General features: G+C 35.0%; 1 protein-coding gene across 1 annotated transcript; it reads right to left on the bottom strand.

Annotated features, from left to right (window-relative positions):
* Positions 1 to 3,984: 3,984 nt before the first annotated feature.
* Positions 3,985 to 5,300, bottom strand: LOC133038223 (uncharacterized). Its single transcript, XM_061116312.1, has 2 exons — positions 5,114 to 5,300; positions 3,985 to 5,030 (listed from the first exon to the last, which is right to left on the bottom strand). The coding sequence occupies exons 1-2, from the start codon at positions 5,298 to 5,300 to the stop codon at positions 3,985 to 3,987; spliced, it is 1,233 nt and encodes a 410-aa protein (XP_060972295.1).
* Between the last annotated feature and the right edge of the window lie 11,853 nt (positions 5,301 to 17,153).

Consider the following 17,153-nt stretch of genomic DNA (forward strand, 5'->3'; position numbering starts at 1 on the left):
ATCATAGAAAAATCAGAAATTTAATTTTAATTAAGCACGCTGGAAAAAAGAAACGTCAAAAAATGACATCGTAAGTGGCTGCATGCGGAGAGTGGGCTTCGCAGCTGGACTTCATCTTCAACCTTCAGCCGGGTTGAGCAGCGGGTCAAGAGACCCGATTCGTCCAGATTCGGGTATGGTCGTTTTTCTGGCCCAAAACATGACGAAAACACACGATTTTTGGTGGATTTTGTTCGGGACGAAATTTCTTATCAATATATGGTATTAATTTTGGGTATAAATGGCTAAAAGAGTAGATCTCATGGAAAAAAATAATCTGAAATTGAAGAGCATAAAAAACTTGTTTATAATACCAATCTCGATCAAATCACAAAATAAATCAATTAAGAACATTGATAAACAATTGATAATAAGATATTAATAATCAATTTCATATCAAAACAATAAAATCAAAAAACACAAAATATAATTTCATAAAGAAATATATAAACCGTAAAAGTTTAATCTTAAAATTCTCCTAATTTACTCAATAATTTTATGCAAGTAATATATCAAAAGAAAAAGAATTTAATAAGGAATAAAACCCCTAAACTTTTAAGATTGAAAAACAAAAAATTCAACATAAAATAATAACGAAATTAATATGTAATTGAAGAAAATTAACATTTACATATTAATTGTTATACAAATTATAAGTTCTAAATCATATACAATAGGCAATCTAATACCACATATTAGAAAAATTAATAATAAACCCAAGATAAATTTGTATATAACATAGAACACAATAATAATATATAATAATTAGGTATGCGTATCTGATTAATCCATATCAATTATCACAGTTTAATAGTGCAATACTATCAACTAAGTCTTCCTCCCTAGATCTCTAAATCAGAAGTCTTCCTCCCTAGATCTCTAAATCAGAAGCAGTTTATTTATCTGATTATCAAAAGAGTATACAATTGTGATGAGACAATATGTATTTATAGAGTTAGGGAGGGGAGTTAGCTACATAACCCTAGTTGGACTGGGCCTGCTCATCAAAGGCTTCAGTTAACTAAAAAGCCCACACTTTTGCTTCACTTAGACTTTACACACATATGCTAAGCCCATTAACAATTGATCACCAACAATATGGGCTAACACAGCAAAGAACTATCCAATCAACCCAAGTTTTAATAAAACCAATAAAATTTAATGTAAGCCCAAATAAAAGGTCTACCATTACAGTCTTAACCGCTCCTTTAATAGGACCGAACGGGTTTATTTAGCGCCGTCGGATCATCTCCCTAGAGGTTTTTCTTCTCTCTTATGTTCTCTGAACTTCGATTTTAATGGCCTGCTTTGTTTCTTATTCTTGATAAGTTTGTTAGGGTTTACTGTCTCTGATTTATTTGGATAAATGATATTCGGATTGGGTGAGGTTTTCGATTGACTGCTTTGTTGTAAATGTGTCTTTATATGTAAATATGTGTTTATGAGTTTATTTAGTCCAGATGAGCTTTCTTGTAGCCTACAAGCGACATGATTATGTGAAATTTGAAAACTGTTATTCAGTACATCGTAAATAAATAACTAAGTAACTAAGTAACAATGTAATTGTTCGCTGAATAAATTAGTTACTCAGTATTTGAATAAGAATTGATTATTATGTGAAATTTGGAAATTGTTATTCAGTGAACAATTCTTATTCAAATACTGACTAACTATTCTATTCAGTAACTAATCAATTTTTTACTCAGTATTTAAATAAGAATTAATTATTTGTCTTTGGAAATGCAAGTTTAAAGAAGTGTTCTTGAAATTGCGGGACCATTACAGGCTTTATTATGCCAATCATATAGGATTCTATAGAATTAAATCTGAACATAAAAAGAAGAATAGAATCTGAAGTGTTCTTGAACTTTTGTAAGCTGCACTTTATATTGGCTTAAATAAAAGGAATTTTTTCGATAATATACTTAAAATATAAATTATTTACAAAAATACCTTAATAAATCTCAATAATTACAATAATACCTTGTCACGTCATTAAAAAATACCTTAATTCTAAAATAATATACCTGAAACAAAATTAATCCCGAATTCTATTTTTTTTTTTATTATTTTACGGAGTTTTTAAAAGTAACCTTTTGGTTACTTATGATGCTGATAAAAAACTAATTAATTACTTTTACGTAAAAAAATTTATTTTAAAATTATACAATTTGAGATATAATTTGGTTACCTCTAAAACTTTATTTGAAAACATCTTAATAATTAATTAGCTATTTTTAAGTTATATTGTGCTATTTTATTATTTAAAATATATTTAGGTAACCTTAAAGTTTATTTTCAAAACTAATGAGTTGTCATATAATATAATAAGCTACTATTTTTATTTACCAATTATTTTATATACCTTTTTATTACTTTGAAACTTATATGTTTATTTTTAAATTATATGAAATTAATTTGTTGTTTTAAATACTTTTACGTTACTTATTTTTTATTTTGTAAGTGTAAAAATATTTATGTTACTTTCAAGTATATTTAAAACTAATAATTTATAATATTTTTTTTTTAAAAAAAAAAAAAAAACTCAAAGAACTTATTGGTAAAATTGGTAAGCATTTAAATTGCTGATTAGTTATTTTAAAGTTATACTTTTAGTTACCTTTTAAGTTTACAGTAGAAACTAATTAGTTTTCATATAGTATAATAAATAAGCATAAATATGAAATAATTTTATTTAATATATTTTATAATAATATTTAAATTAATTATGATTTTAATAATATACCAATTAGTCTCATTCCCTTTGCTTCAACTAGTTTTCCACCAAAACCGAACCATAAGCTTTTCAATCTCATCACAAGTACCAGTAGTAATGAGGAAGACATTCATGGCGTAAGTAGGAAGTGATTGGATAACCATTTTGAGAAGAATTTCCTTGCCTGCTCTAGAAAGAAACTTGTCATGCCAACTATTCAAACGGTTTATGACTTTGTTCTTTAAAAACCCCAAAATAGCATTCTTGTTTCGACCAATGATATTAGGAAGTCCCAAGTAGTGACTGCCTTCGGAAGCTTCAACCATGCCAAGTATGCTACAAACGCTATCACAAATAGAGGAGCTTGTATTCGAACTGAAGAAAATATTAGACTTAGAAGCATTGACTTTCTGACCAGAAGCATTCTCGAAAGAGTGAAGCAGATGGAGAAGATTAGTGGCAGCCTCGGTGGTAGCTTGGCAAAACAAATAACTGTCATCGGCAAAGAGCATGTGGGTGATAGATGGGGTGCGGTTAGCAACACGAATACCACGAAGACTAGCTCTTGATTCGGCTTGTTGTATCAAAGAGGAGAACCCTTCAGCACAAATAATAAAGAGATATGTGGAAAGAGGGTCGCCTTGACGGATTCCTCGGGAAGGAACAATAGGACCTATGGTTCGGCCATTGTGAACAACAGTGTAGCGAACCGAAGACACGCATTGCATGATCAAATTTATCCATCTGTCAGCGAATCCCATTTTAGACATGATAGCATGAAGATAGCCCCATTCAATACGATCATAGGCTTTACTCATGTCCAATTTAATTGCCATAAACCTCTTTTTTCCTTTCGTCTTTCTTTTCAAGTAGTGCATGACTTCAAAGGCAACCATGACATTATCAGAGATAAGACGTCCAGGAATAAAAGCACTTTGTGTGTCAGAGATTACCTTGTCAATAATATGTCGCATCCTATTAGCAAGGACTTTTGCAGCCACTTTGTAAAGCACATTACACAATGCAATAGGACGAAGATCAGCCACAGAGGAGAAATTCTTCTTTTTTGGAATCAAGACAAGGTTAGTTTCATTAATCCCAACAGGAAAATGACCAGAGATGAAAAAATCATTAGCAAACTTGATAACATTCTTACCAACAGTTGCCCAGTGAGTTTGGTAGAAACCTGGACCCATGCCATCAGGACCTGGCGCTTTGTCAGGATGCATTTAAAACAGAGCGTGTTTAACTTCCTCATCTTGGATTAGCTGTAGAAGATCGTTATTTTGAGCAATATCAACCGAACAATTGACCCCATTGACAACCGAAAGATACTGAGAAGCATTAGCAGTGTAAAGATCAGAAAAATAATTTGAGATGACAGTTTCAAGCCCCGAATCCCAATCCTTCAGAACCCCACGACTATCTTGCAAAACATGAATTTGATTATTGCATTTTCGAGTGATTGCATAAGCATGAAAATATTTGCTATTTTTATCCCCTCCATGTAACCAGTGTTGTTTGGACCGCTGCTTCCAATAAAGTTCTTGTTGGGCAAGGATTTCAAAATAATTAGTTTGCTCAGTAATGAAATTCTGCACATCAGTAGCATCAGTACTACTTTTCAAACGAGACAATTTCTGCTTACTTTTGGAAATACGAGTCTTGAAATTACCTGTAAGAGTGCGGCCCCAGGAATCCAAAGCAATGCCGCAAGCTTTGATTCTTTCAGCAAGAGAAAGGTGATTATTATTTTTCCAGCAATCGTCTACCAGCTGGGAGCAAAAAGGCTCACGGCTCCAGCAATTTTCATACCGAAAGTGGTATATTTTCTTTGGCAGCCACGGTGGTTTTGGTTCAAGGAAGATAGGGATGTGGTCTGATGATGAGAAGTCTCCATTGGTAAGAGTAGCTTGGGGAAAAGATTGGAGCCAAAGATGGGATACAAGAGCTTTATCAAGCCTAATCTCAACACTAGAGGGAGTACCTTTGCTGCGTTCCCAAGTAAAAGGGTACCCCCGAAGGTCAAGATCAATTAAATCACAACTCTGAAGAACCTCTTGAAAACCGGCAATAAGAGAGGAGGGATAAGGACGACCACCTTTCTTCTCTGAAGGACTACCAATATTGTTGAGATCACCAATTAAACACCAAGGTAGTTGAGAAAAAATAGCAAGATCATGAATTAGTTTCCAAGTGTTGAATCGCAAGCTTCTCTTGGGTTCACCGTATATGCCCGTAAGACGCCATGGAATCGTGTTTTGTATCAGTATTTCTGCATCAATGAAGTTGTGTGCATTTGAAGTAAACGAACCTCCTCTTGGGCTTTCCAAAGAAGAGCAATCCCTCCTTTATGACCTTGGGCCTCAACACAAAAGCTGCCTCCAAAACTTAGTTGGACTCTTAATCTTTCAATCACATCTTTTTTGCATAAAGTTTCACACAAGAAAATAAAGTTGGGCTTCTTTTGAACAACAATGTCCTTAAGGAATTGGCAAGCCCGCGGGTTCCCAAGCCCACGGCAATTCCAACTGATACAACTCATAATGCTTGGTGGGCCTGGGATCCAGGACCCACCACATTCACATTTTTTGACCCAATTTCCACATTAACATCCATTCGGCCCATGAACACTTCAGTGTCACTTATCACAGACTCATTCCCACGCAATAAGGAATCATTGATAACAGAATTATTTTTGTCAATAGCAAATCTTTTCCTTTTTAATTCAGCATTTGTCAACTCTTCATCTTCTTCCTGGGTGTCATAAATCACAATCTCTTTTTGTTTGGGATGTGATTTTGCAAGAGTAAATGGTGGAATTCCCATTGAATCTGTGGCTGATTTGGTGGCAGGGATATCTCCACGATTTGTGGGATGTGTAGCTGATGGTGGGGAATCCATGGATCTGCCAGGTCGGAGAAATGGTGATGCAGAAACTTGTTGGTGCCGTCGAGGTGTTGCCTTCATGCCGATTCCATAAGGCTACACATAAACACTTTGGAGGAATGGGATTATATGGATGTCTTGGGAGAGAATGGCTACACATAAACACTTTGGGGAATGGGATTCCGTCACTTAAGTGATTTCAACCTTGCTATGCTTGCTAAACAAGGTTGGCGTCTCTTATGCAATCCTAACTCTCTTGTCAGTCGGGTCTATAAAGCAAAATACTTTCCCACTTCAGACTTCCTCAGTGCTGACCTTGGCTCCAACCCCAGCTTCGTGTAGCGCAGCATTTGGAGCGCCCAAAAGCTTCTCAAACTTGGAGTCCGACGCACTATTTGTACCGGTATGCACACTAGAATCCTTGATGCTCCGTGGCTTCCTGACAAGGACAATCCATATGTTACAACCAACAATCCTGGGCTCTTGAATCAGAATGTTTCGGCATTGTTCTCGATTGATTCACCGTGTTGGGATTATGATTTAGTCATGGATATGTTCAATCCTCGAGATGGTGCTCTCATCCTTGGCCTCCCGCTGAGTCATACTCTTGATGATGACTGTTGGTACTGGAATGGCGAACCAAATGGGAGTTTCAGTGTAAGTAGTGCGTACTCTCTACTGCAACAAAGCAGGTCCTCTAGACCTGTATCTAACAACTTCGGGTTCTGGAAAGAGCTGTGGCAGCTGAAAATACCATCAAAAGTTAAAAACATGTTGTGGCATGCCTTGACTAATTGCCTCCCAACTTGCCTAAATCTTGTCACCAAACATGTAAATGTGTCTATCCTTTGCCCCATGTGTGCTACACAACCCGAAAACACCTCTCATGCCTTGATTGAGTGTTCTTTGGCTACTGCATGTTGGTAGTATCTTGGTGTTCATTGCCCGACTCCCCCAGGTGCTTTTGCATCTTGGTTTGAACTCACATTTACTTCTTCTGCAACCGAAGATATGTGTAAAATTGCTATGGTTTGTTGGGCATTGTGGAAAGTGCGGAATAAAAAAGTGTGGAATAATCAAACTTCCTCTTTGAATGAGGTTATGGTATCGGCAAATACTTCTCTTGATCATTGGAGAAAAGCTCAGGATATTACTGTTGGAAGTTATTTTACCAGGATCTTAGATCTACTCACAAGTATGTTGATTTAACAACCTAAATATGAACTTCTAAAACGATATGAAATTAAACACATAAGAGTATCAGAAATCTTACAGTGATTGCAGCGGAATATATATGTCTCCTCCCACTCAGATCTCTAACCCTTGATTCCTTTCTGTAGCAGAGTATAATCAAGATCTGAGCCCGAAAGTCCTTCTTTGTTGTCTCTGAAATCTACACAGCCTTCCTCACTATGATTGAGGTATTACTTGATGTGTGTGGGCACTACTCTAGCACTCATATATTTCGAAACAGTGAAGGTATAGAGAGAGAGAGGGTGGCGGCTCAGAGAGAATTTTCTGAGAGAAAATTCTTTCAGAATAAATGCTGTGAAAAGCTTGTACAGAGATGTTAAATTCTGAAGCCTTTGCCTTCTATTTATAGAAGACCACCAAGGGCTATGATTGACATTTTGAACTGAGAAAATCAAGGGAAAAGGAAGGTAAAGGGGCCGGCCTAGGCAATGTGGAAACAAGGCTTGCCTCTTTTCCAACTTTCCTTTTCCTACACTTGATAGTTTCCCTTTGTTGTGAAATGTTGCCAATTCCACTGTTCAACCATATTAATGATAAATCTAATTACTTAATAATTAAAAATAATTATCAAATAATATATTATCATTTATTTTATTAATAATGAAACTAATTAAAGTTTCCTAATTAATAAATATGCCCTTCAAAATCTCTATTTACTGTTTTGCCCTTAATGAGTGCCAAATTCTCAAACTGACAAGTTTATCTTGAGAATTTTTTAATTGATTAATTAAAATCAATTAAATGAGTCTTACAAGTAATATCATCTCAACTAGTGAGGGGACCATGGGTCTATATATCCGAGCTTCCAATAAGCAGATCTTGAATTTACCACTTAAATTCACTGACTTATTAATTCTTCGTTGAATCCACACATAGAACTCAGAATTGCACTCTCAGTATATAGAATGCTCTATATGTTCCACCATATAGACACATTATTAGTTATCCATTGTTATAATCCTATTGTGATCAATGATCCTCTATATGGATGATCTACACTGTAAAGGGATTTAGATTACCGTAACACCCTACAATGTATTTTATCCTTAAAACACTTAACCCTGTATAAATGATATTTCAACTAAGTGAAATGAGTACTCAATCATTTATCTCGTTTGGTTAAGCTCGAAGGAGATCACCCTTTGCTTACTATTCGCCAGATAGAAGCTATAGATTCCATATTTATGTTAGCGCTCCCACTCAATCGCACTACCGTGTTCCCAAAATGTATGTATTGCCCAGACTACAGTTTTAGGCTTAACTAACAAATCAAAGAACACGAATAACACTCTTGAAATTAAGCCTAACCATATCAAGATTTAGATCATGTGATCTAGGATCAACTTCTGATATTGAATTGAATAGATGTTTACGGTAAGTTTCAAAATCTAATTCAAAGTTCAATATCGGTCCATTCCAATGCATACTCCATGCATCCAACCTGAGCTTTACTTTAACCTATGTTCTGGAAAGAACATAACATTTCTCCAAATGTAAGTAAACTCTGTTGTAGATTGTCATATCACTGAAACCCAGTGTTCTGATAAATCTAGGAATACTTTATTCACATAGTCATGTTTATTTTCCACTGTGTTGACAACACAATAAACATGTTCAAGTATGTGAAAAGGGTTTGGATGAATTTATAAATCAAATAGACAAGCAATTGATTAAGTGAACCAAAACATACACAAGTGAATGAAAAATTACTTCTGTTACTTTATTGATATAGAATAATCTGGATTACATTGAAACAGAGTTTTATTTAGGGCATAAAACCCAACAAACTCCCACTTGCACTAATATAAAACAAATCAGTACATTTCAATTAATCCTAAATTCTGACGGTGCTTTTCGAACGAAGTTACTGCCAAGACTTTGGTGAATGGATCAGCCAAGTTATCCTGCGTATCCACTTTCTCCACCAGTACATCCCCTCTTGCCACATATTCTCTGAAAATATGATACTTTCTTTCTATGTGCTTACTTCTCTTGTGGCTCCGAGGTTCCTTACTGTTGGCTATAGCTCCAGTGTTATCACAAAACAGGACTAGAGGCCTTTCCATTCCAGGAACTACACCAAGACTGGTGAAGAACTTCCTAAGCCAGACAACCTCTTTAGCTGCTTCAGCCGCAGCTATGTATTCTGCCTCCATGGTAGAATCCGAAATCGCAGTTTGTTTAGCACTTCTCCAAACTACTGCTCCACCCCCAAGAGTAAACACCATCCCAGATGTAGATTTCCTGTCTTCAAGACATCCCTGGAAATCTGAGTCTGTATAGCCTAAGGGATTCAAAGCACCACCCTTGTAGACTAATACATGATCTCTTGTACTCTTTAAGTATTTCAAAATATACTTAACCGCATTCCAATGTACCCTTCCTGGATTTGACTGATACCTGCTCACGATTCCAACTGCATAGCAGATGTCAGGTCTAGTGCATAGCATAGCATACATCAGACTCCCAACTGCAGAAGCATAAGGAATTTTTGCCATGTCTTCTATCTCTTGAGGATCAGTAGGACACTGTTCCTTAGATAGACGGATACCATGTCTAGAGGGCATGTTCGCCCCTTTGGTAATGGTCATGGAAAATCTCTCAAGAGCTTTGTCAATGTAAGCTGTTTGAGAGAGAGCAAGGGATCTGTTCTTTCGGTTTCTGACAATCTGAATACCAAGAACATAGGCTGCCTCACCCAAGTCTTTCATGTCGAATTGAGTGTCAAGCCATTCCTTGATGTGAGTCATTTTCTTGACATTGTTTCCAATGATCAAAATGTCATCAACATAAAGGACCAGGAATACTACTACTTGGTTTTCCTTGAGTTGGTAAACACAAGGTTCATCTTCATTCTGATGAAAGTCGTAGGTCTTGATGATCTCATTAAACCTTTTGTTCCATGAGCGAGAAGCTTGCTTAAGCCCATATATGGACCTATTTAACTTGCAAACTTTATTCTCCTGCCCAGGAAGAACATAACCTTCTGGTTGCTCCATATAGATGGTTTCTTCAAGAAGCCCATTAAGAAAGGCTGTCTTGACATCCATTTGCCAGATTTCATAATCTAAAGCAGCAGCTATGGAGAGAAGAATTCGGATGGATTTGAGCATGGCAACAGGACTAAAAGTTTCCTCATAGTCCACACCTTCTCTTTGGGTATAACCCTTGGCGACCAGTCTAGCTTTGAAAGTTTCGACTTCGCCTCCAGCACCTCTTTTCTTCTTGTAGACCCATTTACATCCAATTGGACGAAAATCTTCATGTGGTTCTACATATTCCAAGACTTTGTTCTTCTTCATGGAATCCATTTCTGAATCCATACCGGCTGACCATCGCTTCCGTTGCAGACTTGCCATTGCCTGTTTATAGGTCAATGGGTCGTCATCAATACCGTCACCAACGACCATATTGATTTCACCATCCAAGCCATAACGAGATGGTTTCGTTGAAACCCTCCCACTACGACGAGGAGCGGTGATATTCTGAACAGGAGCTTTAGTAGTAGTTTTCTCAGTTGCTACGACTGAGGGAGTGGGATGTTCCTCTTCTTGAGTAGAAGAAGATGGTACATTTGAAGGAACAGTATCTGTGAGCATTTCCTCTAATACAATTTCACTTTTCGGTTTGTTGTCTTTCATATAGTTCTCTTCAAGGAAAGTAGCATTTGTAGAGACAAACACTTTGTTATCCTTGTGACTATAGAATAGTCCACCCCTAGTCTCTTTAGAATTTCCGACAAACATGCAAACCTCAGTTCGCGATTCCAGTTTGCCTTCTTTCTTTCTTAAGACGTGAGCAGGGCACCCCCAAATCCTATAATGGCGCAAACTAGGTGTGCGACCATTCCATAGTTCGACGGGTGTCTTAGGGACTGCTTTAGATGGAACAACATTCAAAATGTCGTTTGCCATTTGAATAGCATATCCCCAGAAGGACGTAGACAGAGTTGAGTAACTCAGCATAGACCTAACCATTTCTAAGAGAGTGCGATTTCTTCTTTCTGCAACTCCATTCTGCTGTGGAGTGCTAGGGGCAGTATATTGGGATTCAATTCCAAGTTCAATTAAATGATCTTTGAACTGCATATCCATATATTCTCCACCCCTATCAGTTCGCAAGATCTTTAATGTTTTACCTAATTGGTTTTGAGCCAAAGCATGAAATTCCTGAAACTTGTCAAACGTTTCAGATTTCTTTTGCATTAGGTAAAGAAAACTATATCTAGAGAAATCGTCAATGAAAGTGACGAAATACTCATAACCTCCTCTGGCTTTTACATTCAGCGGTCCGCAAACATCTGAATGTACTAACCCTAGGGGTTCTTTGGCACGCTCTCCCTTTGCAGAGAAAGAACGTTTGGTCATTTTACCTTCTAGGCAAGACTCGCAGACTGGCAGCTCTCCTAAGACGACATCTTTCAATGGACCGTCTTTGGTTAGCCTATTGAGTCTATCAAAGCCTATATGACCTAAACGTAAATGCCATAGATAAGTTTGGTCATCATTATCAATCTCTTTTCTCTTAAGGCTTCTAGGTCTAGCTACATTGAAAAGTTCAGTATTTAGTGAGATTTGAGTATCAGGTCTTAAAACATAAAGCCCTCGTTCCATGTTTGCAACACATATATGAAATCCATTACGAGAAATTGAACAATTTGAACTCGAAAAATTCAATATATAAAATTGTGTCTGTAAACATGAAACACTAATCAAGTTTCTACTAAAATTAGGAATATATAAAACATTCTCTAAGAGTAAAAACTTCTTAGAATTAAACTTGATTCGGGCTGTTCCTCTTGCTTTAACTGATACCAACTCGCCATTTCCAACTTTAAGCTTTAACTCATCTGGGTGAAGATTCTCCCAAGTTTCAAGCAGTTGTAATGAAGAACATACATGGTTAGTAGATCCAGAATCAACAATCCACGAGGATTTGTCGTTCTCTAAAACACATGATTCAAATACAAAAGCATCACCTTCGTTTGAATTGTCTAGAAGCCTGGGACATTGTTCTTCTTTATGTCCCTTTCCATTACAATTCGCACATAGAACATGATGTCTGACATTTGTACTTGAAGAAGCAGCTTTGTTGGAGCCCTCATGCTTAATCTTCTTCCTCTGATTAAAACTTGCAATGCTAGCAGGTCTCATTGCAATCAGATCCCGCTCATGGGCCCTCAACTCAGACTCGAGTTTGTCCATGTCGGAGGAGTTAGGATTGTTCAATAAGTAATATAGAACAAAACTGTTATACTCCTGAGGAAGACTATAAAGTATGAGTTTCACCCATTGTTCCTTTGATAAATCAATTCCTAGTAGATTTGCCTTTTGGAATTTCAGATTCATCAACAATAGGTGCGAGTTAATGCAACTACCAGGATGCATTTTCACACTATTGAGTTCTTTTGCAAAGATACTAACTAGGAGTGGATCGGGATGAGGGTTATTCATATTGGCACTACAACATATCAATAAACAGAAGTAAGGTTTTGGTTCTATAAATTCATACACGGGTTCAGAAAACAAACAATCACTTATGCTATAATAATACTAAATCTAACATAGTTTATTTTCCAAGGTTTCCAACGAACTGATACAGTGTCCCGTTTAGGCGAGAGTCAAAGCATCATCCATTGAATAGAGTTGTCAATTCATCTAAAATGTCAAACATTCTAGCAACCTTTTATTCGATCAAGATTGGAATTCAGCGTTGTCCCGTTTAGGCGAGAGTCAAGGCAATTCTATCTTATGAGCTTCTACCATTGTTTCGTATTCTTATAAGTCTTACATAGTCGCCACCATTAGGGTGGTCATGAACCATATAAATAAACCTATAAGAATACTTATCTTTCGAGATTAAACGGCGCTAACTTGCTAATGAACGTTCCTCCATTAGGGAGGATTACTCACTAAAACAATAGCTATGTAAAACCAACAATGGAGATCGAATTTCTCTATGATTAAAGCTCATTATTAAACATGTATTTTGTCTAATCATTTATATTCCATATCTCAATAATGAAACATTACAAATTAAAGTAAAAAAAAACTTTAATTAAATTTCAAAAATGGAATAATTTTGAAAAATATCTTATTTAAATTGTTTTAGAAAATCTAAATACCCAACTTAAAAATATTCCTCAAACAATGACTTAATTAAATATTACCAATTAAGTAGTAACCACTTAATTTAGAAGATATTCCATTTTAAGTTCCCATATTTAGAAAATATCAACTTAAATAATATCTAAAGAATCTTAATAACCAATTTCTAAAATTCCTCAACTTAATTTATAATAGGAAATTCAAAAATATTCAAATCTAAGTTGATTTGATAGATTTAACTAAATCTCAACTTAAATAGGAATATTTGATGAAATTATAAAATTAAGATTCAGAAAGAATTTATATGGTTATAATTCCACATTTAATTAAAACAAGAAAAATACATATAGCTTTCTAGAATATGACCATTCAAACTATGTTTTTCTTAAATTAATTTCAAGGAACAATGAAATTAATTATGTTGCTAATCAATCTTTTATTAGGTCAAACTAATATAATTAACCTATTACAGTTATCCAAATCAGGCAAATGGGCCTTCACAATTGGGGTTGTTCATGTGAGGGGGAGCTGGGTCCAGTATGTCGCACCCACTTCTAAGGCTCCCAACTCTCACACAAGGCCCAAAAGAGAGGAATTTAACCTTACAATGAATAACTGTTATTAATTGAATAGGCTCACAACTAAATGAGCCTAAATAAAATCTATCAGTTATGATATTTTATTTAGCAACAACCACCTATATGTATCTATAATAGAAATTAAACATATCGGCTCACACAGGCATACACATTTGGATGGATCCTATCATGTTGCTAAGTCATACACAGATGAAAGAAGTTTGTAAAAAATTATCTGTTACATATTATTTACTTGATCTATCGTCAATTGAACCTTTAGTTAAAATTAGATCAACTGATCTATCATCAATTTAACCAAGGCAATTTAGATCAAGCAATAATAGGTTTTAGAAAACTTACAAACAATCTAAAACACATACTCCTGCAACAAGGTTAGATTTGGATAGTTGGATGTAGGATTTATTTAATTTTAATCATTTATTTCGAAAAATAAAAATAAAATTAAACCTACCATTTTGAAAAATTAGGTTTTGGGTAACCTAAATGTCATTTCAAAATAAATTGCTAACTTTCCTTTTAAATTTCATGTTATTTAATAAATTAAAAATAAAATAGAAAATGGTAAATACATACCCTTTTCTTGTTTTACAATTTAATTTAATTAAAAAATAACAAAATTTAAAAGTTAACAAAAAAAATACATTATTTCCTCTTTTAAAATTATCATGATTATTATGATCTTATTTTAATTAAGGTCAAGTTACCAATAAAAATTAATATCTGACCTTAAAAAAAAAATAAAATAATCAAATTTTAAAGGAAATAAGAAAAAAGTAAGCAAAACTTGATTTTTTCCTATTTTCAAAATCAAATTACACTAATATCTAAAATTAATTTTTAAAATTAAAAATTAATTTATTTCTGATAATTAGATTTGAAATTTGAAAAACAAAAATCAATATACAAAACTACACAAAAAATCGGAATTTAATTCCATGAAATAGCATGAAAAATCGAAAAAATTGGAAAATTGGATGAACTGTACGGATGGCATGCTGTGCATGGCCATCCGCGCGCGGATTTGGGGTGATTGGCCGAGAAATCACGGCGCAGGGAGGCTGCAAGCAGCCCTTCCGCGTGCGTGATGAATTTGCTCGTCACCCCGATTTTTCCAATTTTCAAAAATTCATAACTAATTCAAATTAAATCGAAATCGAGTTCTGTAAAAAAGTAAATTGCTTAGAATTTTCCAAACTATCCAACAAAAATAATTACAGAATAAAAAAAGCAACCATTTTTCCCAGAATTCACAAACAACATTCAAACATCAATATGACACTCAAAGCAACATGATACCATCCAAAAAACAAGCAAATCGTTTTAAGTCCAAATTTCTTGCAAGCAAATCAATTACCATGGCTCTGATACCAGTTGTTGGAAGTTATTTTACTAGGATCTTAGATCTACTCACAAGTATGTTGATTTAACAACCTAAATATGAACTTCTAAAACGATATGAAATTAAACACATAAGAGTATCAGAAATCTTACAGTGATTGCAGCGGAATATATATGTCTCCTCCCACTCAGATCTCTAACCCTTGATTCCTTTCTGTAGCAGAGTATAATCAAGATCTGAGCCCGAAAGTCCTTCTTTGTTGTCTCTGAAATCTACACAGCCTTCCTCACTATGATTGAGGTATTACTTGATGTGTGTGGGCACTACTCTAGCACTCATATATTTCGAAACAGTGAAGGTATAGAGAGAGAGAGGGTGGCGGCTCAGAGAGAATTTTCTGAGAGAAAATTCTTTCAGAATAAATGCTGTGAAAAGCTTGTACAGAGATGTTAAATTCTGAAGCCTTTGCCTTCTATTTATAGAAGACCACCAAGGGCTATGATTGACATTTTGAACTGAGAAAATCAAGGGAAAAGGAAGGTAAAGGGGCCGGCCTAGGCAATGTGGAAACAAGGCTTACCTCTTTTCCAACTTTCCTTTTCCTACACTTGATAGTTTTCCTTTTTTGTGAAATGTTGGCAATTCCACTGTTCAACCATATTAATGATAAATCTAATTACTTAATAATTAAAAATAATTATCAAATAATATATTATCATTTATTTTATTAATAATGAAACTAATTAAAGTTTCCTAATTAATAAATATGCCCTTCAAAATCTCTATTTACTGTTTTGCCCTTAATGAGTGCCAATTTCTCAAACTGACAAGTTTATCTTGAGAATTTTTTAATTGATTAATTAAAATCAATTAAATGAGTCTTACAAGTAATATCATCTCAACTAGTGAGGGGACCATGGGTCTATATATCCGAGCTTCCAATAAGCAGATCTTGAATTTACCACTTAAATTCACTGACTTATTAATTCTTCGTTGAATCCACACATAGAACTCAGAATTGCACTCTCAGTATATAGAATGCTCTATATGTTCCACCATATAGACACATTATTAGTTATCCATTGTTATAATCCTATTGTGATCAATGATCCTCTATATGGATGATCTACACTGTAAAGGGATTTAGATTACCGTAACACCCTACAATGTATTTTATCCTTAAAACACTTAACCCTGTATAAATGATATTTCAACTAAGTGAAATGAGTACTCAATCATTTATCTCGTTTGGTTAAGCTCGAAGGAGATCACCCTTTGCTTACTATTCGCCGCATGTAGCTATAGATTCCATATTTATGTTAGCGCTCCCACTCAATCGCACTACCGTGTTCCCAAAATGTATGTATTGCCCAGACTACAGTTTTAGGCTTAACTAACAAATCAAAGAACACAAAATAACACTCTTGAAATTAAGCCTAACCATATTAGGATTTAGATCATGTGATCTAGGATCAACTTCTGATATTGAATTGAATAGATGTTTACGGTAAGTTTCAAAATCTAATTCAAAGTTCAATATCGGTCCATTCCAATGCATACTCCATGCATCCAACCTGAGCTTTACTTTAACCTATGTTCTGGAAAGAACATAACATTTCTCCAAATGTAAGTAAACTCTGTTGTAGATTGTCATATCAGTGAAACCCATTGTTCTGATAAATCTAGGAATACTTTATTCACATAGTCATGTTTATTTTCCACTGTGTTGACAACACAATAAACATGTTCAAGTATGTGAAAAGGGTTTGGATGAATTTATAAATCAAATAGACAAGCAATTGATTAAGTGAACCAAAACATACACAAGTGAATGAAAAATTACTTCTGTTACTTTATTGATATAGAATAATCTGGATTACATTGAAACAGAGTTTTATTTAGGGCATAAAACCCAACAATTACTTCTCTCTCATCTATATTTTTTAACAATTTAGGTGATAGGAATGAGCTTTGGGTCAAACCGGTGTTGGAAACCATCAAGATTAATGTTGATGCAGCTTCATTTGAGCAGGAAAATTCCTACGGGTTCGGGATGGTAGCCCGTGACCATCTTGGTTCCCCTCTTCACATTCATGCTGAGTATCATGGCGGTTACTTTCCATCTGAAGTGGTTGAAGCCATGGGCATCAAAGAAGCACTTAGTTAGATCAAGGCAAACCACTGGAAGGGAGTTACGATTGAGAGTGACA

The sequence above is a fragment of the Cannabis sativa genome, chromosome 5 (assembly GCF_029168945.1).
Source record: "Cannabis sativa cultivar Pink pepper isolate KNU-18-1 chromosome 5, ASM2916894v1, whole genome shotgun sequence".
Classification (NCBI taxonomy): domain Eukaryota; kingdom Viridiplantae; phylum Streptophyta; class Magnoliopsida; order Rosales; family Cannabaceae; genus Cannabis; species Cannabis sativa.

Bases quoted from the DNA above. Each gene is read 5' to 3' on its own strand.
- LOC133038223 (XM_061116312.1), bottom strand. From the start codon at position 5,300: ATGAGTTGTATCAGTTGGAATTGCCGTGGGCTTGGGAACCCGCGGGCT. The intron at 5,031-5,113 runs GTCATAAAGGAG...TCATTGATGCAG, and splicing joins CTTTTGTGTTGAGGCCCAAG to AAATACTGATACAAAACACG.